Below are 24,050 nucleotides of genomic sequence, written 5' to 3' on the forward strand. Positions count from 1 at the left end.
AACAGCCTGACTCCTCCCGCCCGCTTCCGGGGTGCCTCCTTCCCTCTGTGTGCTCAGACCTTGGTTCTGAGGGGCTCTGCTGGCCTGGTTCTGTGCCCCGAGCCCATCGTGTTCTCGTTCTCTCTCCTGAAAGGACGCCATGCCTGGCTCCGGCCCTGCCTGGTCCCGACCTCCCCGCCCCTCATGCCCCGCTCCGTCCACCCTCCGCAGGAACGCCAGCGCCTGGAGACCATCCTGAACCTGTGCGCGGAGTACAGCCGGGCTGACGGGGGGCCCGAGGCCGGGGAGCTGCCCAGCATCCGGGAGGCAGCCGCAGCCTTGGCACTGACAGGCCGGAGGCCCTCACGAGGCCTCCCGGGGGCCACGCAGGTCTCCGGGCGGAGTAGCGAGGAGCCTGGGGGTGCTGGCCCGCGGCTGTGGGAGAGTGCGGAGCGCTCAGATGAGGAAAACCTCAAGGAGGAGCGGAGCAGCACAGAGAGCGCCCAGCAGGAGGTGGGGTCCCGCCTGGAGTGGGTGGGCGTGGGCGGCGTGAAGGCCCCTCCGGGGAGCAACTGAAGGACCCAGTGTGGGAAGAGAGCCGGACGGGGGTGTAGAGATGAGGGGCAGGGAAGAGAGGGAGGTGTTGATGTGTTTCTGAGCTATACACAGGCTTTGTGACCTGCATTTCCTGGGGGCCCCGCCCAGGCCTGGCACCCAGTGGTAACCCTTCATTGAGCCTGTATGGCTCCCCCTGCAGGGAGGGGAGTTCGCCTCTTATCTCAGCCCACTATCCCTTCCAAGCGCCCTGTGGGCTTCTCCAGCCGGTGATGGCTTCCCTTCCCTCCAGCAGGAAGATGCACCTAGCCCCAAGCTCCAGGGAGAGGTGCTGGCCCTGGAAGAGGAGCGCGCCCAGGTGCTGGGCCGAGTGGAGCAGCTCAAGGCCCGTGTGAAGGAGCTGGAGCAGCAGCTGCAGGAGTCAGCCCGGGAGGTGAGCCGCCAGGGCCCTGGCCAGACACCTCCCCAGTCAGAGGGAAGCCCCCGGAGAGGGCCTGACGCCGGCTGTCTCGACCGGCCTTGATGTGGACCCTGGTGTCGGCCCTAGGCTGAAATGGAGCGCGCGTTGCTGCAGGGGGAGAGGGAGGCAGAGAGGGCACTGCTGCAGAAGGAGCAGAAGGCAGCGGACCAGCTGCAGGAGAAGCTGGTGACCTTGGACACAGCCATCCAAAAGGAGAGGGACAAGGTAACCTGCACCTGGCTTGGCTGAGTGCCGGGAGAAGAGAAATGCCTTCTCTGGGACCCCTTACCCCTCACCTCATCATCCACCCTGCAGACCAGGTAGTCTTTGTGCTCCCCCAGGGCAGGGAGCCTTGTCTTTAGTGGAAGGTACCAGCTTGGTGGGCACTGCCAGGGGCTGGGCCGGTGTCTGCAGTCTTCTCTGTCTGGGTCTCTGTGCTACCTCTGTGTGCCTGGGTGCCTGCCATTCCAGGCCCTTACTGGTCCCTGTAGGAAGGGCCACAGCCCCCTCTTGGGCATGAGCGCAGCTGAAGGGACAGGTGCCGGGGAGTGATTCAGGTTGGGGTACCCCATCTGAGGAATGTTTCCTTCCAGAAGCCTCAGGTGCCCGGGACGTGGGCTTGGGAGATGGCCATCAGGTCTGTGTTGCCCTTGAGCCTCCCGTTCCAAAGGGCCCCAGCTCCTGCCCCTGCCCCTTTCAGATCTCGTGCCAGCCTGCAGGGGCTGCTCCGTCCCACAGGGGCCGTGCCAGCCATGCCCAAGATGCCCAACAACGTGCCAAAAGCTCTGAAGTGGAGAGGGGCCACCTATTTCTGGACTTGACAGTATTTTTCCAAGAATTAATTTCCCTCCCAGATTTTTTGAGTGTCTTCCTCCTGTCCCAATTTTGAAGCTCTTAAAAACGCTTTGGACCCCCTACCCTTTTTTTTTTTTTTTTTTTGAGCTTTGGCTCTGGCCCCCCAAAACCACACTCCCAAATTCTGTGCCAAATTAACTCCACGCTTACCAACCAGGCCTGCACTAACGTCCCCTCTAATCGCTGTCCTGGGCTCTCTGCATGCCCCTAACTGCCAGTGCCACCCAGGCAGGGCTGAGCCATGCCCTGCTTTTGCACTAACTCCATGGGTGCCTCTGTGCCCTCGGCCTCTCCCCTGTAATGCTGCCTCCTTCCTTTCTTGGTGTGGGACCCCAGGGTTTTGATCAGAAGGGAATGGGCAAGGGGCACAGCTCAAGTTTACTCAATAGGAGGGCTACAAGTTTGGGGGAATGCCTGGCCGAGGAGCCTCTTAGCCTGAAGAGCCCCTCGCATTTGGAAGAGCTGGGGCTCTGCCTCCGCAGAGCAGAGCATGGAGAGGCAGCTGGCCTCCCCCCATCCAGCCGTTGCCTGCCTGCCTTCCCAGGCAGAGGTGTAGCTGTGGGGCCATGGCCTGGGGAGGGCTTGGATGGGGGCTCTCTCCCACACAGTGGCTACCCTTCCTAGCTTGCCCCTGGGGCTTCCCGGATTCAGATACTCCAACCACAGGGTGGGAATGGGCAGGCCTCTCCCCGCCCCCACCCGTGAGCCATCCAGAATGCAGGGTATTGTAAAGGCTGAGTCCAGGGACGGGAAGCACTTGGACCCTAGTAACTGGCTGGAGCAGGTCCTCTCAGGGATGGCAGATACGGGGTGGAGGGGTGGTGGGTCGGGGGCAGGATTCAGCATAGGGACTTACTTCCAGGGGTGAAGCCTAGCATTTCAGAAGGAACCTGCCCAACATCATTTCTCAGTGACCCAGCATTGCCTGGAGGCCTGGGCTTTGCCCGCTCTCTGGGCCCAGTTATTCAGGGTGGTGGTGGTGGTGGTGGTGGTGGTGGTGGTGGTGGTGGTGGCGGCGGCGGCGGCGGCGGAGGTGGTGGGGAAGATTCCCTCGGCTTCCCTCCCCAGCCCCAGCCCATGGCCCCGCTCTGGCTTTGGAATCAGTAGTCACAGTTTCTCCTCTGCCTGTCCTTTGGAGGGGTGACTCACCAGCTCCTCCCCTCGTCCCCTTTCCCGCCCCCAGAGGTGTCATCTCGCCCCAGACAGAGCCATCCACCTCCTCTCTGTACCCACTCCTGGGGCTCCTATTACCATGGCAACGGCCGAACTAATTGCAGCCCTCATCCTGCTGAAGTTGAGCCTGCAGTGCCAGCACCCCACCCCACCCCTACCCTGGGCAGGAGGGAGACCAAGGGGGTGGCTGGGGTCCCTTCCGCTGCACTGCTGTCGCTTTAACATCCTCAGCCCCCTGTTCACACCCAACCCCTGGTCTAACCCTCGCCACATCTGCCCCTTTTTCCCAGGGGTAAATTTTGGTCTCTGGGCAGTGGAGGGGGGAAGGAACCAGAGCTAGAGGCTCCGTGTTTGTGATGTGGAACCAGCACTGGGCTCGACTGGTTTGGAAAGAAAACAGAGAGCCTTTTCTTAGGACCCCCCCAAGTGCTCTGGTCAGGGGGCTCCAGGAGACCAACATTGCTGCCCGGGACCCACAGCCCCGCCTGTGTTACTCCACCCCGCACCTCTGAGTCCTGTCTTGCACCCCCACTCTTCACCTCCGCCATCCTTGCTGCCCCCGTCTGCCCTCCTGGTTATTGTCTTACTCCCCGTCCTTCCCCCTTGCCCCCCACTCCTGCTCCCCTCTTCTCCCCCTGCCCCCCGCCGCCCTGCCAGGCCGGAGTTGAGGAGTGTGTGTTCTGTCTCTCCCCGTGCCCCGCCCTCTCCCTCCCCGCCCGCCGACCAGGAGAGGGCGGAGCTGGCCGCGGGACGGAGGCACCTGGAGGCCCGCCAGGCACTCTACGCCGAGCTCCAGACGCAGCTCGATAACTGCCCCGAGTCAGTGCGGGAACAGTTACAGGAGCAGCTGAGAAGGGTCAGTTCCGCCAGCCCGGCTTACCGGGCCCGTGAGGGCCACCGCCCGGCAGAGAGGAGACCGGTGGGATGGGCCCACCTGGGCCCCGTAGTCCCTGCCGGACACCGGGGTCGGCGCTGTGGCTTGGAGGGGACCGGGAAGCACTGGGGGGGGGGACCGATTTTCTCCTTTCTGCCGCTCCTGGCAGTGATGCCTGTGAAAGAGGCCAAGCCACGCAGAGGAAAGGAGGTTGGGTGGCGGCAGGGCCCCTTCCCGGTTTCCCTGGGTCCGGTGTGCAGAACTGGCATCTCTGTGGCCCGGCCTTCGGGGCCCGGAGTGGGACTGGGAGCACCCCCAACCCCCGTCGTCACTGTTGTTCAAGGAGGCAGAGGCCCTGGAGACCGAGACGAAGCTCTTTGAGGACTTGGAATTCCAGCAGCTGGAGCGCGAGAGCCGCGCGGAGGAGGAGCGGGAGCTGGCGGGCCAGGGGCTGCTCCGCAGCAAGGCCGAGCTGCTCCGCAGCGTCGCCAGGAGGAAGGTGCGCCCCACCCCGTTCCTTGCCCCTGCCCCCTGCCAGCTGGTGACCTCGTGAAAGTTACCTTCACCTTTCTGAGCCTCTTTCCTAATTTGCAAAACAAGAACAATAACAGGCTGTTGTGAGAATTAAACGAGATGAGGTACATGAAGATAGCAGGGCATCTGGTCATGGGAAGCACGCAGCCAACAGCAGTTGTTGTCATTAAGCCCTCAGTCTGCCAGTGGAAAGTGGACCGGGCTCACATTCAGAGCTGGGTACTGGCTGGGCAGGGAAGAGAAAGACAGTGCAGGGGGATTCTACAGGGGGGGCTTACTCCTGTGTTGCGGAGCTCTCTGTGTGATGGAAGAGCTGGGACACATACGAAGACCTGAGATGTGGATACTGGAGCCAGCCAGTGGTCCTGGCAAGGGCATTACGTGGCTTCCATCCTTAGCCCTGGTTTGGCTGAGTCATAAAACAAGGGGATTTGGCCCATTCTGGAGCTCCACATGTTGTGATTATCTGCTCCTGATCTCAGCCAGACCACCGCAGGGGGACGGCACAGGGACAGGTGTGTGTGTGTGCGCATGTGTGCGTGTGCCAGTGGGGAGGGGAGTGGGGAGCAGGCTCGTGTTAAGGAGGGGTTTGGAAGGCTTCGGGGAGGAGAACAGGGAGGATGGCCAGGCTGTCACAGGCCCGAGGCTGAGGCTAGCATGTCCGTGCACACATGCGTGCATGGGCGGTTTGTCTGGAGTGAGTGGGTGGGAAGTGAGGGCGGTGGGATCAGGACAGGACCGTCAGAAAGTGGGGAGTTGAGGGTTTGGTGGCTACTTGAGTCTGGTGGGACGTGGGGAGCGGCTGGACCTCTCCCTGAATCCAGATGCCTTCTCTCCTGGCACTACTCTGCTTTGGAAATGCACCCAGCCTGGATGTGAGGCAGGCGAGGAAGGAAAGAAGCCGGCATTCCCCCAGCACGCAGGTGTGCGGGGGGCTCCCTCGGGGTGCCTCATGCCAGCCTTAGGGTGGTCTGACGAGGCCAGCACTCTCATTCCCGTTTCATGGACAAGGAGACGAGGGCTCAGAGAAGCTACATATTTGCCCCAAACCTCCCAGTGTATAAACTTCAGATCGTATTGGAATCTAGACCTGCCTGGCCCTGAAGCCCCTGTTCCTTCCGCTGTCCTGCATGGGGCCTGGGGCCGGCCCTTCCCAGCCTCTCCGTCTTTCCTTCTGGAGAGAACGCGGCAGGGAGCTAGTTCCGTCCCACCAAGGTGCTGGTAGGCCTCAGCTCCAGGGAGTTCTGGAGGGGTCGGCAGTACTGGACCCCTGCCCCCTCCCCCCCAACTCACCCTGGCTCCTAGGAGGCTGGCGCCCAGCCGCTGGGCCCCAGAGGTCACACCCGTGCCCACACTCCTCCTCATGGGCCTTGCTGGTTTTCATCTCCTGGCTCCTGGCGCCCTGTCCACCCCAAGCTCCGTCTGTCCCAGCACCCCCATGCTCTCCTGTCCACTCTGGTTCAGAGCACTGGTTTTGAAGTCCAGAAGATCTGGTTCTAATCCGAGCTCTACCACTTACTAGCCAAGACCCCTTAGCCTCTAAATACGTGTTTTTATCAGTAAAATGGGCATAAGGCACCTGCCTCATAAGAGGTTAGATGAGGTAACAAATGCAAAAAGAGCCTTTAGCAGAGTTCTTGGGTCCTAGCAGGTGTTCAGCGGCCTGCTGTGAGGGTCACCACCTGCTCTGCAGTCTGCTTGGGCTGACCCCAGATTCAGGACAGCTCCCTTCTTCCCTCTCTCCTCTTCATATCTTGCTGTTAAGGGTAGTAGTTTAAGACGACCACTTTCAGGAAGCCCTCCAGGAATTAACCCAGCCCACTCTCCCCCAGCCCCCATCCTTTTCTCTCATTTAGTATATTTTCATTTCTTTATAGCACATGATTGTTGAGCCAGGCACTGTGCTGGACCCTACTGGGGATATGGAGAAAGGAAAAACACTTTGAAATCTGACAGCCTGGGCAGGGTGATGGTGGTGGAGACATATATCCACAAGTAAAAGTAACGCAAGGCAAATGGTGATACGGAATGACTTGAGCACAGAGGAAGGAGCAGAGTAATTGAGTGGTAACCAAGGAAAACATGCAGGCGAGAAGACAGCATTTGTCTGGCCTTGGAGGACAAGTAAGCCCTTGGTGGGTGGAGAAGGCAGGGGCAGCTGTCCTGAGCACAGGAGGAGTGTAAGAGAGGCCTGAGCACGTGCAGCTGCCGGGCTGAGTGTGCAGCAGGGCCAGGCTGAGAGGCCCTGGGGGCAGGCCGGGGGGGAGCTGGAACAGGTAGGCCCAGCCCCGAGAGGCCTTGACTGCGGGCTTCATCCTGGAAGTAATGAGCAGCCCCTGAAAGACTGTGATGAGAGGAGCGATGGAACCTCACTTGTGGATTTAAAAAAATTATTCAAGTGATATGTATTTTTTTTAGAAAGATTAGAAAATGCAGATAAGCAAGCAAAACAAACCTCAAAGGCCGTTTTAGGAAGATGTCTGTGGCAATGTGGATTGGATCAGAAGGTCGAGAGTGGAAGTAGGAGGCTAGTGAGTGGAGTTCAGACTGGGAAAGCAGAGGGCCTGGATTTGAGTGGTGGCAGCCGGGATGGGATGGCTTGGGGGCAGGAGGCAGGTGGAGACCTGTTCAGTATCTCCAGGATTCCGGGCATGTTGACTGCAGGAGAGGAGGAGAAGCAGATTTAGGGACTTAGGTTCTGCGTGGTGGCACAGGGGCCCCTGGTTGAGGGGAGGGTGAGAGAGAGGGCTGACCATCGGGGTGACCTGAGGCCAAGCAGAACTGGTTGATTCCCTTCATCCAAGCCCAGGGTCTCTGGAAAGAGAGACAACCAAGCCTCACCTTGGGCTCAGCGCTGTCTCCCCAAGGCCTGACCGAACATCCCCTTCTCTTCCAGGAGCGCCTGGCGGTCCTGGACAGTCAGGCTGGGCAGATCCGGGCCCAGGCTGTGCAAGAATCGGAGCGCTTGGCCCGGGACAAGAATGCGTCCCTGCAGCTGCTGCAGAAGGTAGCGCGTCAGGCCGGGCTGGGGGATTAGGGCAAGGGAGGGCAGGGAGCCTGGGAATCAGCGCAGAAGGGTTTCCAGCCGCGTGGGACCCCCTCACTTGGCCTCCCCCGTTGGGTCACTCCCCCCCTTGATGCTCTTCCACTTTGGGCCTACAGGAGAAGGAAAAACTGACCATGTTGGAAAGAAGATACTCCTCACTCACAGGGGGCAGGCCTTTCCCGAAGACTACATCAACGCTCAGAGAGGTAGCGCGGGTGGGTCAGCCCCAGCTTCAGGCCCAGCTGTCTCCTGGGAGGCTCTGGGGTGACCTGCGGCCCCTTCACTCCAGCGGCTGAGGTTGAATGTGGGGACCTTTCCCTGAACTGGAGAGATTTGAGTAGGAGATGACCCTGAGGTCTGGGACTGGACCCTCTGTGGCTACCAGCTGCTGCTTTTCCGTTACCTTTCTGGCTCCTGGGAGTCCACTGATCTCACCATTTTGGGTGACTGAATTCATCTGGGGGATTCAGGGTGCAGGGGTGGGTAGCTCAGAGGTTTGGTGAGGGTCAGAGCTTGGCAGACTCACCTGGATGGGGAGCGTAAGAATCTAGTGGTCCTGATCTTGTAGCTTCCTGGGCTTCAGTCCAGATCTAGGGTCTTGGCTCAGAAGCAGGCACCGAGGCTCCGTAATCCATTCTGCCCTGAGTGTGCCTGCCTGGTGTGCCCAGCTGGCACACGCCCAGCTCCCCACGCTCTTTCTTTCCTGACTGCCTGGCCCAAGCAGTCAGGTGTCGGGTAGGGCGGCTGGGCTGGGTGTGGGGGTGAGGCCCCTCACCACCTACCCTCTCTGTAGGCGGAACTGCTCATCTCCGAGTCCTCAGAGGTGGGGCTGGGGCCTGTGACTCGGGGCCCACTCCCAGGGCCTCCTCAGTCTGGGGCCTCCTCTGTCCCCTTAGCCCCACCTGCCTCTCCTCAGCTCTGCCCCAAAGCACAAGAGGTAATCACAGCTAACTGCCTGTCCCACTGTGCCTACTGCCTGTCCACCCGCTTGCTGAGCCTCTGCCCACAGCTCCTCCCAGGGGTGCATCTGAAGGGCGTGTGGCAATAATCCTTTGGCGAGAGTTTTCAAGAGTTTGCGTGAGTGTGCTGTCCTGCATACCATAGAGGGCCTGGGCAGCCCATGCAAAATCAGCCTCAGTTTAGGTATTCATTTGCATGTGTTCTGCATGCCATGCATCAGTCCCACAGCACACTGGGTGTTCCGGCTTATTTTCCTTCTCTGTGACCCCTGGGGGACAGCCTCTGGTGCTAGGCCGGGATGCTTTCCCCCTGGATAGGGCAGGCTTAGCACCCTGTGCTTTGAGTCAGCATGCATTTTGGATGCCTACCACGCCTCCAATACCTAAATAAGCATTCTAGAGGTGCGCTCCAGGACTATGACATCCCTGTCTTCCCAGCGCACAACCTAATGTGATAGCATCTTTCCATTAACCCTTGGGCAGCGGGCACATTTTTCTGCCTGGGCTTTTAGCTGCTCTGTTAAAGTCTCTTTCTCAGATCTCATCTTGCTCAGACCCTGGTGGTATCTCCACCCCCACCCCTTGCAGCTCCTGCCCTGGCAGAAGGGGTGCAGGGAAACCCTTGGGATGGTGTGACTGGTGCTTTGTGCTGTGTGTGTGCCCCACTGGGAATGCCCAAGGTGGTGAGGACTGAAGCGTTCCCTGGGAGGTGGGTCCTGATTTTTGGTGGACTCCTGGAAGGCCCTCCCTAGGCTTCTCCTGTCCCCAGCTCAGGGCAAACCCAGGGATGGACCATCAAAGTCTGCTTGGCACAGGGCCAGGGCAGCCTCAGAAGTGGAGCTGAGAAGATCGTTATGGCAACCAGTTCTCCCCCACCTTTCTAGCCCTCCCCTCCCCCACAGCCAACTTAACCACAGCGCGCGGCTGAGCTCCTCCCCCCACCTTCCCCACCTCCCAGCCCTGGATTTTGTATTGAACAGAGTGGTGGCCCTCTGGCATGGAGTGTGGGTGTCGGTGCCTGGTTGAGCCCTGCTAACCCGTTCTCTGCCCGTTTCTCCTCCTCCCACCGGGCACCCTAGGAGTATGTGAGCCTGGCAGAGGCTGTCCAGCTGTGCTCTCGCTTGGACCCCTATGCTTCTGCCACTCCCCCCAGCGTGCTCGCCCAGCCCCTGCCTGACAGTGAGGTACCAGCCGCCGAGTGAGCCCCCCCGAGCCCAAGGACCTCCCTGTGGGTGTCCTAGATTGCCCCTCAGGCCTGGGTTGGGGTTGGGGGAAAAGTAGGATCTGTCTTCAGCCGTGAGGGAGAAGGCCAGGCGGCTGAAGGGGGTGTTGGGAGCGGCTGTCTCTCCCCCAGGGCCTTGGAACTTTCTTTAGCCCCTGATGGTTCCAGAAGGGCAGGCCCGCTGCAGCACGAGGACCCGGGGGTATCTGGTGCCGAGAGGACTCCGGCTTCCGGGGCTTTGCAAGCCTGTCCGCTCTGTGCTTTCCCCCCCTCACCCTGCCCTTGCCTGTGGGCCAGGCCCTCTCTTGGGTTCCAGTCCCGTTAACATCTCGTGTTCCCTCCCACGTCTGGCCTTCCCCCAAGTACTTGACGCTTGAGCAGCTAAAGGCGATGTGGGGCGCCTCACCCACGCCCACAGCCCCTGCACCCAGCCTGCCTGTCTGGGCCTCTGCCTCCCAAGACCTCGTTCCCACCACCTGCCTTCCTCCCGTGCTGCCCTCTTCCTCCTCCTTCGCTTCTGTCACGGCTTCACCGAAGGTTGGTGGTCTGTGTGTTCCCGGCACTCGTGGGGCTCCGTGTGTGTGTGTTTGGGCCCTTGCTCACCCTGCTCTGAGCTCCAGGCCGGCCCCAGGGGACTGCTCAGCGCCCGTGGGCTCCGGCCGGCAGCGCCGTAGGCATAGCGCGTGTCTGTGGTCTGGGGTTTGTGCGTTTCTCTCTGCCCTTAGCACATTCGCAGCAACTGTTTTCTCACTGTTTTTCTCTTCTCTTCATGCTCTCCTTCCTTCCTTCCTCCCTTTGCCTTCCTGCCTGTTTTCCTGACAATGGCCCCCTCTGCCCTCCCTCCCTCCTCCCCCTGCTGTGTCCTGTCCCTGTCCCCGTACCCCTCCAGATGGAGAATCTGCTGCTCCCTGCTGTAGACTTAGAGCAGTGGTACCAGGAGCTGATGGCCGGGCTGGGCACTGGCCGCACTGCGGCCTCCCCTCGCTCCTCCCCCCCGCCTCTGCCCGCCAAAGCTTCCCGCCAGCTGCAGGTAACCCCTCCTTCACTGCCACCCCCCCAAGTCCCTGCTCCTGTCTTCTCGGAGTACCGCCTGCCGGTTCATCAGCCGTACAGAGCGACCTCAGATGGAGGGGGCCAGTCCCGTCAGGGCAACGGGGGGCCTCAGAGCTTGAGAGGAGCCCAGGGCTCCTCACAGGCAGCCATCCTGGCACTTGGGCAGCTGGAGGGCAGCCTCCTGAGTCCAAGGGTGACACGATTGACTGTCCAGGGAAGGGGCTTTGAGAGCAGTGGTCAGGCTGGGACCGGTCTGGTCCCTCGTGCTGGGCTGGACTGTGGCTCTGCTCTGTCCTCGGTGCCCATCAACCCTAGAGCATCTCACTCAGTCTGGGGACGTGATGCTCTTGAGCCTCTTACACCTGGAACTAGTATGTCCTGGGAGAACGGCTGGCATTTTGCTCTCCTGGTCTCTGCAGGGGTGGACTTGGAGGCAGGACAAAGGGGGGAAAAGACCTTGAAGTGACAGCACTGAGGACGTGCCCCAGCCTCTTCAGCACTGCCCTGCAGGACAGCCACTCAGGCCTGCAGCAAGCTGCGGACTGTGGTTGGGGGGCAGGGGGCGGAGGAGTCGGAGGGCCTTCTCCCTGGGCTGCACTCCCCTGAGCTGCGGTGGTGGCTGAGACCCCACCATTCAAGAGTCACTCCCGGAGTGAAGGGCCTGCACTTCTAAGACTGATGTCGCCTCACAGTGTTCCCCTGGGGAGGGGTTTGATTTGTACAACACATGCAGCAGCTCCACTCTGTGCCCAGCTGGTTAGAGATGTTTACATGCTTTGGTTAATTTAATCATCACCACAGTTAAATCCCCTTTACAGATCAAATGCTGGGCCCAGAGGAGATAAATAATCTCAAGGCCACACAACTAGAAAGTAGCCAGGCCTACATCAAGAGTCAGGTCCCGACTCCAAAGACCATGTTCCCCAAACATTAGTGCTGTGAAGAGCTTGGCAATTATTTAGCCTAGCCCTACCCTTCCTTTTGCAGATAAGGAAGCCAAGGCCCAGAGTGGGGGGGTACGTGGCCCAAGGCACACAGCCTTAGTGGCAGAGTTGGGGCCAGAGGGAGCCCCTGCCCCCAGCTGGTCTCCTGTACGACTCTGTCGGACTGGTGCTAGCTTCTTCGTGGGTCGATTTATAAGGTCCTTCCTTAAGATACAGGGTTGGACCAGGGGTTGGCCCAAGGAGGAACAGCCTAGAAAGGAGGCTTGGCAGCTGCTAATAACACCTGCAGCCGGGCTGGCCCTCTTGCTGGCAGCTAGAGGGAGAGGCCTCTGGCCTGGTGCCAGGGCAGTGCCTTGGACCACAGCCGCCTAGGTGCCGTGAGGGTGGTAGCCCGGGGGGGCCAGAGTTCACCAGGCAGCATCACCTCTTCCCAGGTTTACCGCTCCAAGGTGGACGGTGAAGCCTCCAGCCCCCTGCCCCGGACCCGCAGCGGCCCCCTCCCGTCGTCCTCTGGCTCCTCCTCCTCTTCCTCCCAGCTCAGCGTGGCTACCTTGGGCCGTAGCCCCTCCCCGAAGGTCTGAGGACAGTGGGTGGGCCGTGTGTGCCAGGGTGGTGGTAGGGGGATGAAGCCCGCCACGCTGGGGAGGGCCGGAGCCACCCAGGAGAGCCTCGTTGGGGGGGTCTTCCAAGCCTCAAGTCCCAGCGCCGCGTCTCCCCCCAGGGTGCTCTCCTGGCCCAGAATGGCACGGGCAGCCTTCCTCGCAACCTGGCAGCCACGCTGCAGGACATCGAGGCCAAGCGCCAACTGGCCCTGCAGCAGAAGGGTGAGTGGCTGTAGTAGCAACCCCCCTGCTCTCCCGGGGGCCCTGGATATCTGCCCCCCCCCCCCCCCCCCCCCGCACACATCTCATCCATGCCTGCGCCTTTCAACAGGGTGTCCTTCTTTTAACTAGGATCAAGGCAAGAACACACAGCGTTTAGGTTAGATACCTGCAGAACAGCCTCCTGGTTATTTCTCAGAAGATTCAGGGCAGGGGACTAAGGGTGTGGGGGGCTGTGAGATCTTTCCTAGAGAGCCCAGCAAATAAGAGAAATGCTTGTGGACCTGATGCGGGGCTAGACCTTGCCCTTTCTGGAGGCAGGGGGATGGACTGGATGACGTCCAGAAACGGTGCTCTAAGATACTGGCTCCGGGGACCTGGGAGTCCTGGTTGCGTGTGTGCATTTTGGTCGTTTTGAAAGCCCATGTCTGTGCCTCTCTTTCCTCTCATCCCCTCTGTGTCTCTCTGCCCTACCCTCTGCCTGGGGGCCCCTCACACCAGTCGAGTCGCTTCCTGCCGAGCCCCTCCCAGCCGACGACCCAGCAGGTAGAGCGTCGGCCACTGAGGGCATCGCTTTGGCCAGGCAGCCCCTGCCTGGGCATCTGCATGATGCATTCTGCCCAGGTTTCCACTGCCTGCAGGCAGGCTTCCAGGCTGAGTGGGCCCAGGTGTCCAGCGGGCTTCACCCCTTGAGCGGAGCGCCCCCTGCTCCAGCTGTGCTCTGCTTGTCTCCCTTCTTTGCGGCGGCTGTTGCTCTTGCTTCTGCACTGCAGCTGGCTCTGCACGGGCCCCTGGGGTGCTCACGGATCTCTCCCTTCTCCCTTCCCCAGCAGGCAGGGTGGGTGCATGTGTTCCACCCAGCTATTCAGGCCTTGGTTGTGAGCTGGAGCCGCCTGGCTGTCACACTGCCAGGCATCGCCTGGGCAGGCTCAGTGCCCTGTGGGGCCCCAGGAGCAGAAGCAGCGCTGAAGCCAGACTGCGGGCTGTGGCCAGTTGTGCAGGCGACTGAAGCATTGGCGGGGCAGCTGGACCTGGAGCTGTGGGGGCTTCAGGGAAGCTGGTGGGGGGAGAGGGTGCCCTGTGTAAACCTCTCCCTGCTCGCCTCTTCCCTCTGTCTGTGATGCAGCCAGGGTCCTCCCTGGGTGGGCAGGGTGCCCACTGTGACCCCCACCTGTCCCTCCTGCAGGACAGCAGGTGATTGAGGAGCAGCGGCGGCGGCTGGCCGAGCTGAAGCAGAAAGCAGCAGCCGAGGCGCAGTGCCAGTGGGATGCCCTGCATGGGGCGGCCCCTTTTCCGGCAGGCCCCTCGGGCTTCCCCCCACTCATGCACCACTCCATCCTGCACCACCTGCCGGCCGGGCGGGAGCGTGGGGAGGAGGGTGATCACGCCTACGACACCCTGAGCCTGGAGAGCTCCGACAGCATGGAGACCAGCATCTCCACGGGGGCCAACTCGGCCTGCTCCCCCGACAACATGTCCAGGTACTTGAGCCATGCCCCGCCTGGCGGGGCCCGCTCTGCCCTCCCCACACCTGGGCCCGCCACCTCTGCCAGATGCCTCCTCGGTGATTCAGGCACCCGCTCTTCCCCTCCCTTCCCCAGTGCAAGTGGCCTGGATTTGGGGAAGATGGAGGAGATGGAGAAGATGCTGAAAGAAGCTCGTGCCGAGAGGAGCCGGCTCATGGAGTCCAGGGTGGGTCAGGCTGTGGGGCCTGCACTGCCCTCTGCCTGCCAAGGGCCTTTGCTCCTCCCCGGGCCCTCTCACCGCATCATCCTCCGCATGGTGCCTCAAGGAAGAAAGTGTGTCAAAAGTTGGCGTGCCTCCAGGGGCGACAGGGTGGCTTAGTGAGATTACAGGTCTCACAAGTCCGGAGAGGAGGAGGCCAAACAGTAACCATTGTCCGACCATGAGCTTCCTGGAGGGGCCCTTCCAGTCCTGTGCGTTTACTTCGGTGGAGGTGTTGGCCACCGTGGGGATCTTCATTCCTGCCTGCCTGAGTGGCAGGTCATTCCTCTTGAGGTTGGTTAGGAAGAGCGGAAACGGAATGGAGAGGAAGGGACAGAAGACAGGCCGATGTCCAAGCCAGAGCTAAGGTGCGGGCCAGGGGCCCCTGGGGAGTGGTGGAGGCTGAGGGAAGTCCTGTCCCCATCGTGTGGGCCTGGAGCGGGGACACAGTGAAGAGGGGCCAGCAGTTTACCCTGGGCACAGCCAGGCTGAGGAAGTTAGGTGAAGGACCCGCATGAGCTGTCTGTCTCCTGTCCGGGCCCCCTGCATCTCTTGAGATGAGAGGCAGACCTGGATGAGAGGCCAGCCGCACAGAAGGCCTCAGTCTCGTTCACATCAGAGGAGGGCAGATTTACAAGCATCTTTTGGCAAATGGGGAGAAATGAGGTCCTGTTAAATTTTGAGCTAAGAGAAACAGCATATGAGAGTTAATGGTATAAAGGTCACTGTCGTTGATTAAGACATAAAACATCACAGACATGCTCTGTATGTAAAGATTTATTTGATGATTTAAAAAATCTTATAATGGCTTTCGTAAGTATATTTTTTCCCCTAAAATCTGAAGTTCAACTACAAATGTTTCTAACTTGGTTTCCAAGGGCCTTAGTGATGAGGGGAGGGCAACTGGATGTTTGCTGTCAAAAAAAGTTGTTTAGATAATCCATGTTCTAGGAATTCAGATTAAATTGTAAGAGCCCCTTTTATTTATTAAGCGCTTCCCTCCTGCCAGAGTCAGTGATGGGCATTTGCATACAGGATCTCATTTAACTTTAACCACAATCCCAGGGGTGGGCGCTCTTGGCCCCATTTTGCAGAGGAGGCAGCTGGGGCTTAGGGAACCTGAATGATCTGGTCAGGGTCGCAGAGCTCATACTGGCGGCAGAGCCAGGGTTTGAGCCGGAACAGTCTCACTTTAAGGCATTTACCCTCACCAGCCAGGCCCGTGCAGAGGGTGGATTTTGAGGATGGCGTGAGGCTCCTCCTGGGCTGCCCTCAGGGGTGGCTGCCTTGGGAGAGGTGGCTGGGTGGGGGGAAGGGGACAGCAGTGGGCACTGACCCCTTGCTTTGGGAGCAGGAGCGAGAGATGGAGCTTCGGCGGCAGGCCCTGGAGGAAGAGCGGAGGAGGCGGGAGCAGGTGGAACGGAGGCTGCAGAGCGAGAGTGCCAGGAGGCAGCAGCTGGTGGAGAAGGAAGTCAAGATGCGGGAGAAACAGTTTTCCCAGGTGAGGGGGTGGTGGGGTGCACTGGGCAGGGGCGGGATCTCCCAGGGTGTCCCTGCTGCCCTGTGCAGCCTCTTCTTCCCCAGAGGAGATTGCTGTTGGCTCGGCACAGACTTCTACCCGGGACTCGTCAGCCCCAAAGAATGGGGACCCAGTGGGGCTTGATCAAGGCTGTGCATGTGTGTGTGTGTGCGAGTGTGTTGGGAGTAGGTGACTTGTGTGGACAGGCAGGCCACCCTGCGACATCCAGCGTCTGAGAAGGTCTGGACAGGCCTCCCAAAGATGGGTGCTGAGAGTCGAGAGCCAGGGTGGCCCCCCTTGGCCGCTCTCAGAGGGCTTATCTCTGCCTCTTGAGTCTGTGCCTCCCTCTGTCCCACTCCCTGATGCCCTCCCACACCTGGGGCTGCCGGCCGTCCTGGCCCTCCTCCAGCTCGGCTCCAGGCCCCACTGCAAGCAACAGGTGACTCACCCCGGCCTTGGGTTCACATGTACGAGTTTCTCCTTGGGTAGGAATCCCTTCCTGTACAAAGCCAGCTCTGGGCTTTCTCCTTACACGGGAGGGGAGCAGAACAGTTGCTGGTAGAAGGAGAAATCCCGCCGGGCAGGGAAATGCACCCGTGTCTCTGGCCCCAGATCCCTGTTCCTGAGAGACCCTGTGGGACTCAGACAGGCCGTCCATCCTGCTGGGTGTCCACAGGCCTCCCAGGCGGGGTCCTGGACCTCCCCAGGGTGGGGGTCCCTGATTTCCTACAATGCAACATCAATTCTAAGGGGTAGGCTGCCGGGATTGGGTTTGAGAATAAGAAGTAATCAGAAACTCTGTTTCACCTCTGTACTTAGAATCCTGGTCATATGCCCACCTCCCATTTTCTGCTTCAGCCCCCTGGGGACCGTTCGGGACTCTCTCCTCTAGGCCCTGCCCTGGGGCTCAGGCATTGCGGTGGGGCCACCAGTGCCTGGGTGGGAGGTGGGTGGAGGAAACACATCTTTGGGGGGTTTTCTTCTTTAAAAAAGACTGTTGCGTGTTTTTTTTTTTCTTTAAATATTTTGAGATGTTTCCTTTCCTTGCCATTCTACTAGTCTTCCCAGAAAGGAAGTATAGGAAAAGATTCCAGTTGGCTGAGAATTCTAGTTAGTACCAGAATGCTTGGGGCGGAGCAGACCTTTGTGATGATGTAGTTCAAAGCCTCTGTTTTAAAGGAAACTGAGTCCCAGAGAGGGAGTGTGGCCCATGGGAAGTCAAAGGCCAGATTTCATACTGGGCTTTCTTTCTGGAATATGTTCATATCTGGCCTCTTGTTTTATTCCCATCAGCCCAGTAGGGAGGGGAGGGGCAGGGACAAGACAAGGATGGCTGTGTCCTGGTCAGCGGTGGAGAAACTGAGGCACAGAGCCACTCACCAGTTTGCTGGGGCCTAGGCAGAGTCAGCAGAGGCATGTGAGGTCTCTCTTTTGCCACAAGCCCTGTGCAACCAGAGTCGCGGCCGTGAGGTGGGGAGGGTGATGGCAGGCGGTCGGGGTCTCAGGGCCGCAGGCAGAGGGAGCCAGAGAGGAAGAGGGGGGCTCTGCCGGACCTACGCTCTGCTCCCAGGCACGACCCCTGACCCGCTACCTGCCAATCCGGAAGGAGGACTTTGACCTGAAGACCCACATCGAGTCATCAGGCCATGGTGTCGATACCTGTCTGCACGTGGTGCTCAGCAGCAAGGTACAAGGCATGTGTGGCCTCGGGGTGCTGGGGAGGGGACCTCATGGTCAGAGACACATCCTGGGTCTTCAGAAGAGTGACCTCAGTTCCTACCCTAACACCAGAGGTCTCTGTCCCAGGACCTGGTGTGCTGGCCTGAAGGGGCGTTGGGACAGCCCCCAGGAGTACGGGCACAGGTGGTGCCACTTGCGTTGCTGCTCAGGGAAGAAAGGTTTAGGGGCTGCAGGCCTGGGTCCTTCCTCACACCTACTTCCCGCCAGGTCTGCCGCGGCTACCTGGTCAAGATGGGAGGCAAGATTAAATCGTGGAAGAAGCGCTGGTTTGTCTTTGACCGGCTCAAGCGCACCCTCTCCTATTATGTGGGTGAGTTCCCATGAGACTGTCCCAGAGCCAGGACCCTGGGCTGGCACCTGGACAGCTGGTCTTCTGGAACGAGGCCAAGCTTCCAAGTCGGTGAGGCCAGGGGCTTAGGCTCGGTCTTGCCCACTGTCCCTGGTAATGGTACCTGGTTCAGAGGGTACCTGTTTCACCTCCATTTATTTGTTCATTCATTTACTCATGCATTTGTTCAGCACCATTTCTGAGTGTCTGATAAATCTAAGCTCTGGTGATAAGCTCTCTCCCTTGGAGCTTGTTGTCAGGGAGGCAGACACTGAACACAGAATTAACACAAAGCATGGTGGGTGCACCCACAGCCTCTGGGTGCACGGAGTCCTGTGGATTCCTTCAGAGACTCCAGGACAGCAGCTGAGCGGTGCCAAGGAGCTCTCGGGACTGCCCGTCCTGCCCCCTCAGCTCGGTCCCCCAGCCTCCAGCTTAGCGGCCCATCCCTAGGTTCCGTGTGGAGGCTCGGCTTGGAGCGTGGTGTGCCATACTGTGCTCTGGTCAGAAGAGGCTAAGGTGTGCTGTGGACACAGCCAGTTCTAAGATCCCCGTGGCTCAAAACCACCGCGTCTTCCTTCTTACTGCCGACGCGTGTCTGCGCACGCTGTGGGTTGGGGGGGGGCTTGGCTCTGCCCCAGTGCTCCCTTTCTTCAGAGCGCCCCTTTCTGGGACGTCGGTGGTCACGGTGGCAGAGGGTAAGGAGAAGCCTAACGGGGCCTTGCACTGGTGTGAAATGCCCCAGCTGGGGTCTGCCCACAAGTCGCTAGTGGGGCTGCTTAGCCGGTCGTCCAGCCCCACCCACCTGCAAAGCTGGGAAGGACAGTCCTCCTCAGAGCCTGGAAGGGAAGGGCTGGGGAGTTTGGTGCTGGAGACACTGTGCCTGCAGTGCCCTGCTTCCCCTGTAGCCCTTTACCGCCAGCTAAGTGCCACCCGCTCCCAGAAGCCTTCCCTGACCACCTGGGCCCCGGGGGTGGGGAGGCAGAGCCCCAAGTGTGCCCATGTTTGCACCTGGGCTGGGAAGGGATTTTGCTGGGACTGAGACTAGCAGGCTTGAGAAGAGCTGCATTTCAGGCATATTAAGGTTTAAGTGCCCCTGGGACATCTAGGTTTAGGAGAGAGGTCAGGGTTAGAGGCAGAGTGAAAGTCAGTCTGTTGGAATAATAATGGTAATGATAATGATGTGATAGCAGATCATACTATGGAACGCTTGTATGAACCAGATGCTCTGCTAAGCATTCTGCATGCATCATTTCATTTAATCTTCATAATAATCTTGTGAGGGAAGCACTATTTTTACACCCCTTTTACAGAGGAGAGAAAAGGGCTCAGAGAGGTTAAGTCCATTGCCAAGGTTTCACAGCAGCTAAAAGGCAGAGCTAAGACTGAACCTGGCAATCACACTTCAGGGCAGAGGAAAGGAAGAGAGCTGCACCCTGGAGCAAGCCTCCCCTTGTAGGGAAGGGGAAGAGGGGCCAGCAAAGGGAGATGGGGCAGGAGGCGGGAAGCCACAGGCCAGATGCTGGGCTAACACTTGGCATAGTGACCTTCCTTAATATCTGTGAAACAAAGGGGAACCAGGTTCAGATGAGAGTGGAAATGGGGCAGGAAGCCAGCAAACGAGCAGAGGGTGTCACTGTGCAGATGGTTGCTACGGAAAGGCCAGGAACAATGTGGACTCAAAGGCCATTTGATTCGGGGATTGGACCAGGATTAGAGAAAGGTTTCTGCTGTGTACAGGGCCAGACTGCACAGGATCAAGGATAGGTGGGTGGTAAGGAAGTGGAGGCAGGAGCGTGTTCCTGTTTCCAGGGGAGGAAGAGACAGAGCACAAGGCCAGGATGGGACTGGGTCCCTGTCCCCCGTCGGATGGAGATGGGCCTGTGGCTGGGTCAGGGCCCTGGGTGTGCCTGGCCAACTCCTGCCTTGAACTTGTCCCGCCTCCCGCCCTTCCCTGACCCCCCTCCCAGCTGCCTGATGGAACCCCTCCGTTCGACAGGGTCCAGACCAGGTACTAACTCTGTGAAGCCTTCCCGGGCCCGAACTTGCTGGGAACGGTTCCTGCCCCCCGCTGTAACTCCTGTGGTCTGCAGGGGCCATGTCTTGTGACATCAGCCCAGGGGCCTAATGATGTAATGACAGATGCCACGTGTTATGTGCCCGATCCTGTGCTGAACACTGAGTGTGTTCTCCCACGTAATACTGACAAGCCGTGACGCGCAGGGGCTCTCTTGGGCCACGGCCACGGTCCCACAGGGATACATGGCTCTGTGTCTGTGCTTTCTTCCCCGCTAGATTGTAGGCCATTGGGAGAAGAGTCTCAGCCTTTCCTGGATCCCAGGGCCTAGGATTCAGTCATTCAACGTGGACTGAGCACCTGCTGAGCGCCAGGCGCCTAGTTATTCATGTTCGGAGAGGTATAGATCCATGAACAGATAAAGGAAGCTTTAGGCTCAGCATCGTAAGTTCTAGATGGAGAACTGCACAGAGCACAGCCCTGCACCTGAGTGTGGACGTCTGCAGCGGGTCTTGCAGATGACTTAGGAGTTTGCTGAGGGAACGGCTTGGAGGCATCCTGCTAAGGGACGGGGAGAAGCGCAGCCCTCAGCATCAGGATGAGCCGAAGGGGCAGGTGTGGGGCAGGGGCACATCAGGAGGCTCCCGGACCCGTGAGTCAGGCCTGAAATGATGCCAGCGTGGGGGAGGTGCTTACCGCCCCCCTCACCGTGTGAGTTGAGTGACTGTGTGACCGTCGCTTTAAGACTCAGGCTCGCTGTCCGGGGTGCCCACTGTGGGGCCTGAGCAGCACTTGCCACAAGACAAGAGGGCCAGGCCCTGTGCTCTCCCTGGCAGCACCCCTGCCCTCCCCATGGGGACGGTGGAATAGCTGCTCACCTCTGTTTGCCCGCCTCCTTCCTGCCATCCCTGCCTCCACATACTATATACGCCCTTCCTTCCACTTCTAAGTATTAGAGTTGAATAGGTAAATGCTTTCATACAGTTAAAAAATCAAAACACATAAAATGGTTTAAATGGAGAATTACACCCCACTCACTGCATGTCATCACTTTTATGAATCTCTTGTGTATCTTAGAGTTTCTTAATGGAATATGAACAAATGCAAACATTTTCTTACCCCTTTTCTTACACAAAAGATAGCATACAATACATTCTTTGTTTCCCTGCTCATGTATCTTAGAGATCTTTCTGTATCAAATGTCTCTGTATAGACATATTTTGAAGATTTATTTCTGAAACAATACCCTATTTCTGTATCATTCTGTGTAATAGCTGTATAGTATTCCACCGTGTGCTGCACTGTAACTTCTTAACCTATCACCACTTGATGGATACGTGGGTTGTATAAGTCTTTTGTAACTACAAATGCTGCTGCTGTGAGTAATCTTGTAAATTTGTTATTTTGCACATGTGTAAGATAGACTTTTCTTAAGTGTAATCATTGGCTCAAAGGGAAACACTTTTCTGATTTTGGTAGATGTGGCCAAGTCATCCCTGGTGTTCACCAGTTCATACTCCTGCCTACCACTTGTCAGACTGTTTCTCCAGACTTGCCAAAAGCGTTGCTGTATATTTTTTGTATATTTTCGCCGTGCTGATAGGTGGGACGTGGTATTGTGATGGAGTTCTCATTTGTACTCTGTAGTTCTGAGCAAGGCTGAGCATTGACCCATCTTTAGGGCTCCACGTCTGGCTCTGTTTTGGGGTCCTGGGAGTCACCCCCTTTCCCAGACGGGGAAGCGCCATGTCAGAGGGTCTTGACATGAAGTAGGACAGGCCTCTTTAGGTCGGCCTTTATTTCCTTTGCAGACAAGCACGAGACAAAGCTGAAAGGGGTCATCTACTTCCAGGCCATCGAGGAGGTGTACTACGACCACCTGCGCAGTGCGGCCAAGGTGAGGGGGCCAGAGGGATGGCCGCCAGGCAGGGGGAGGCCTGTCCTCTTCAGAGGCCCCGCCCCATTCCTCTGTCTCTCCGTAAACTTTCTCTTCCTGTCTCCCTCTCCCCTTCCCAGAAGAGGCTTTTCAGCTTCACTATGGTGACTGAGGTACCCTCCTCATATGCCTGTAACCAGAACTACTGTGCATTAACACCTCCTGTCCCTACTGGCCCCACCCCTTACCTTCCCCTAAATGTCCGACCCTTACCCCAGGCCTGAGGGACAGCGGTGGGCTGCAGAGAACAGGAAGCCCCTGCGGGCTTGAATACAGCTTGCTTGCCTCCTCCTCCTCCTGAGATGATGGCAGGGTGTGCCCTAAGCGGGGTGGGCAGCACGGAAGGGACGGCTAAAGGGGAGTAGGGACCCTCAGAGACGAGACTGGATAGAAGGGACTGATGAGCAGGAGTGTTTGAGACCAGGGCCCTCGGCCTTGATGCCAGGCAGCCTCCCCCACCCACCCCACCCAGCCTCAGAGGCCCAATAGCCGGATCTCTCCTCCTGTGGCGTCCGGGGCCCAGCGTCCCACTTGTAGCTTTTCCCGTCTGCCCCCTTTTGCTGAGAGGAGACTGTGGTCCTCACTGTAACAGCCTTTTGGGTCTGATTCTCTTCATGTTCACTTTTGTGCCTGGGTTGCCAGGGCACAATGCCCCCACCTGACAGGGTGAGGCCCTGCCAGGGGCCAAGGTGTGAGGAGGAGGGGCTCCCTCGGCCTGGGCCCATGTGAGTGGCTGGGACTGGCCTTTGGTCCGTTTAGGACTCAGCCTCGAGCTCCAGGGTGTCCTGGAGACAGGGAGGGGCAAGGGCCGTCGGCGAGGCAGCACGCCCGTGGGCCCTGTCTCAGGCCCTCCTCTTCCTGCGGCAGAGCCCGAACCCAGCCCTCACCTTCTGTGTGAAGACCCACGACCGGCTGTACTACGTGGTGGCCCCGTCGGCAGAGGCCATGCGCATCTGGATGGATGTCATCGTCACCGGGGCCGAGGGCTACACTCAGTTCATGAACTGACCGGGGGGGCCTCCTCACCCGGCCGCCCCAGGACCCGCGCCTGACCATCTGCTGCGCTGCTCACCCGACCTAGCGGGGGCGCTCCCAGAAGCCCCTGGAGGGGGCGGCGTGTCTGGCGCTTTTGTGCAAGGAGACTTGGTAATGTTCCAGAAGGAGCTCGCCCGTGAATTTCGGAGCTCAGGCCTCCGAAGAACCGGCAAGGAGACGAAGGTGGGGTCGGGGTTTTGCTTCTTCCCGGGAGCCCAGAACTTGCAGTGACCCTCTGGGTCCTGTGCTGGGCCCAAGGCAGAGGGGCTGTCACAGAGGGGGCCTCTCAGCTCCGACCTGGCACCTGCACTCCCCACCCTGTGTTCTTTTTTGCAAAGGACAAATTATGGTACCAGAATCTGCCAAAGATCCCCTCTTGCTTCAGCCCCCTTTACAGGGGCCTTGGGGGCTAAGCAGAGCCACACCCAGAGTGGGGTAACAGCTCAGGCAGTGTACTTCTCCGACCCCGCTCCGCCTCATTGTCCTCCCGCATTTGTAGTTTTTATTACTTTGCCCCAAGGCCAGAGACCACAGGTGTCATCCTTGAGGTCCCAGCCCCATCCCCTTTGTGCAGACCGCCACCGCGGTCACCATAGTAACTGCTTCATCACCATGGTTACATACTAATTGCCATGGCTCTGTGGCTCAGCCCACTGCTGCCGCTGTGGGCCCGTCTGAGGGTACGTGCCGTCATCTCTCCAGCCCGGCCCTTGGGCATTTCCTCCTGGGGCCGGGGACTGAACGCCTTCTCCCTGCCCCTTGCCTGTATCTCCAGGTCCCGAGGCACAGCCTGCCGGCCCTCCAGTCCAGCCCTCCCCCTTCCACTCGTGCCTTGCTTAGAGCCACAAGGGAAGAAGCCGGAGGATCTAGATTCCAGGGCAGGGGCAGCGTGGACGGAGAGGAAGCTAGAAGGGGTTCTGTTCAGGGCTGTTTCCGACATGGACTGGCCGCTCAGAGGCCCCCGGGGAGGGCCTGGGCAGGAGGGGAAGCAGCAGAGGGAGGGGGCCCTGAAGGCCAACTGCCGTCCCTTCGGCCTCAGCAGGTGGATGAAAACGGGGAGCAAAGGACCAGGTGTCCAGCCGTCTGGCCTCAGCCCTTCTCGCCTTAACACTAAGCCCACCTCCCTGTCCCTCCCAGCACTGGGCCGTGGTTGCTGGGCCTGGGCTGGGTGTTTTTCAGTATTTGTAAGCATCTCAGAAGAACAATAAAGCATTTGGAGTATGTGTTTGGGGGGCCAGGATGTGTGGGTTTGGGGCCGGGATACGTGGAGTAGAA

General features: G+C 59.2%; 1 protein-coding gene across 26 annotated transcripts in view; it reads left to right on the top strand.

Moving 5' to 3' along the window:
- The window catches only part of PHLDB1 (pleckstrin homology like domain family B member 1), a 43,299-nt gene extending 19,301 nt beyond the window's left edge, over positions 1-23,998 (top strand). For 3 of the 26 annotated variants that reach the window (XM_057490622.1, XM_057490601.1, XM_057490602.1), the window contains exons 7-28: positions 211-492; positions 737-967; positions 1,082-1,219; positions 1,695-1,817; positions 3,750-3,878; positions 4,240-4,395; positions 7,327-7,437; positions 7,593-7,691; positions 8,270-8,413; positions 9,515-9,619; positions 10,021-10,194; positions 10,547-10,687; positions 12,089-12,229; positions 12,376-12,478; positions 12,977-13,021; positions 13,662-13,956; positions 14,077-14,167; positions 15,555-15,701; positions 17,290-17,406; positions 17,667-17,769; positions 21,616-21,701; positions 21,821-22,175. In XM_057490622.1, the coding sequence (XP_057346605.1) occupies positions 211-492; positions 737-967; positions 1,082-1,219; positions 1,695-1,817; positions 3,750-3,878; positions 4,240-4,395; positions 7,327-7,437; positions 7,593-7,691; positions 8,270-8,413; positions 9,515-9,619; positions 10,021-10,194; positions 10,547-10,687; positions 12,089-12,229; positions 12,376-12,478; positions 12,977-13,021; positions 13,662-13,956; positions 14,077-14,167; positions 15,555-15,701; positions 17,290-17,406; positions 17,667-17,769; positions 21,616-21,701; positions 21,821-21,964 (3,105 nt within the window). In that variant the 3' untranslated portion in view covers positions 21,965-22,175. Of the gene's footprint in view, positions 1-210; positions 493-736; positions 968-1,081; positions 1,220-1,694; positions 1,818-3,749; positions 3,879-4,239; positions 4,396-7,326; positions 7,438-7,592; positions 7,692-8,269; positions 8,414-9,514; positions 9,620-10,020; positions 10,195-10,546; positions 10,688-12,088; positions 12,230-12,375; positions 12,479-12,976; positions 13,022-13,661; positions 13,957-14,076; positions 14,168-15,554; positions 15,702-17,224; positions 17,407-17,666; positions 17,770-21,615; positions 21,702-21,820; positions 22,176-22,607 lie in introns of those variants that run through there. The other 23 variants (XM_057490623.1, XM_057490624.1, XM_057490603.1 and 20 more) reach the window with 22 other exon arrangements.
- The last annotated feature ends 52 nt before the right edge of the window (positions 23,999-24,050 follow it).

This window comes from Manis pentadactyla, chromosome 13 (genome assembly GCF_030020395.1).
Source record: "Manis pentadactyla isolate mManPen7 chromosome 13, mManPen7.hap1, whole genome shotgun sequence".
Classification (NCBI taxonomy): Eukaryota; Metazoa; Chordata; class Mammalia; order Pholidota; family Manidae; genus Manis; species Manis pentadactyla.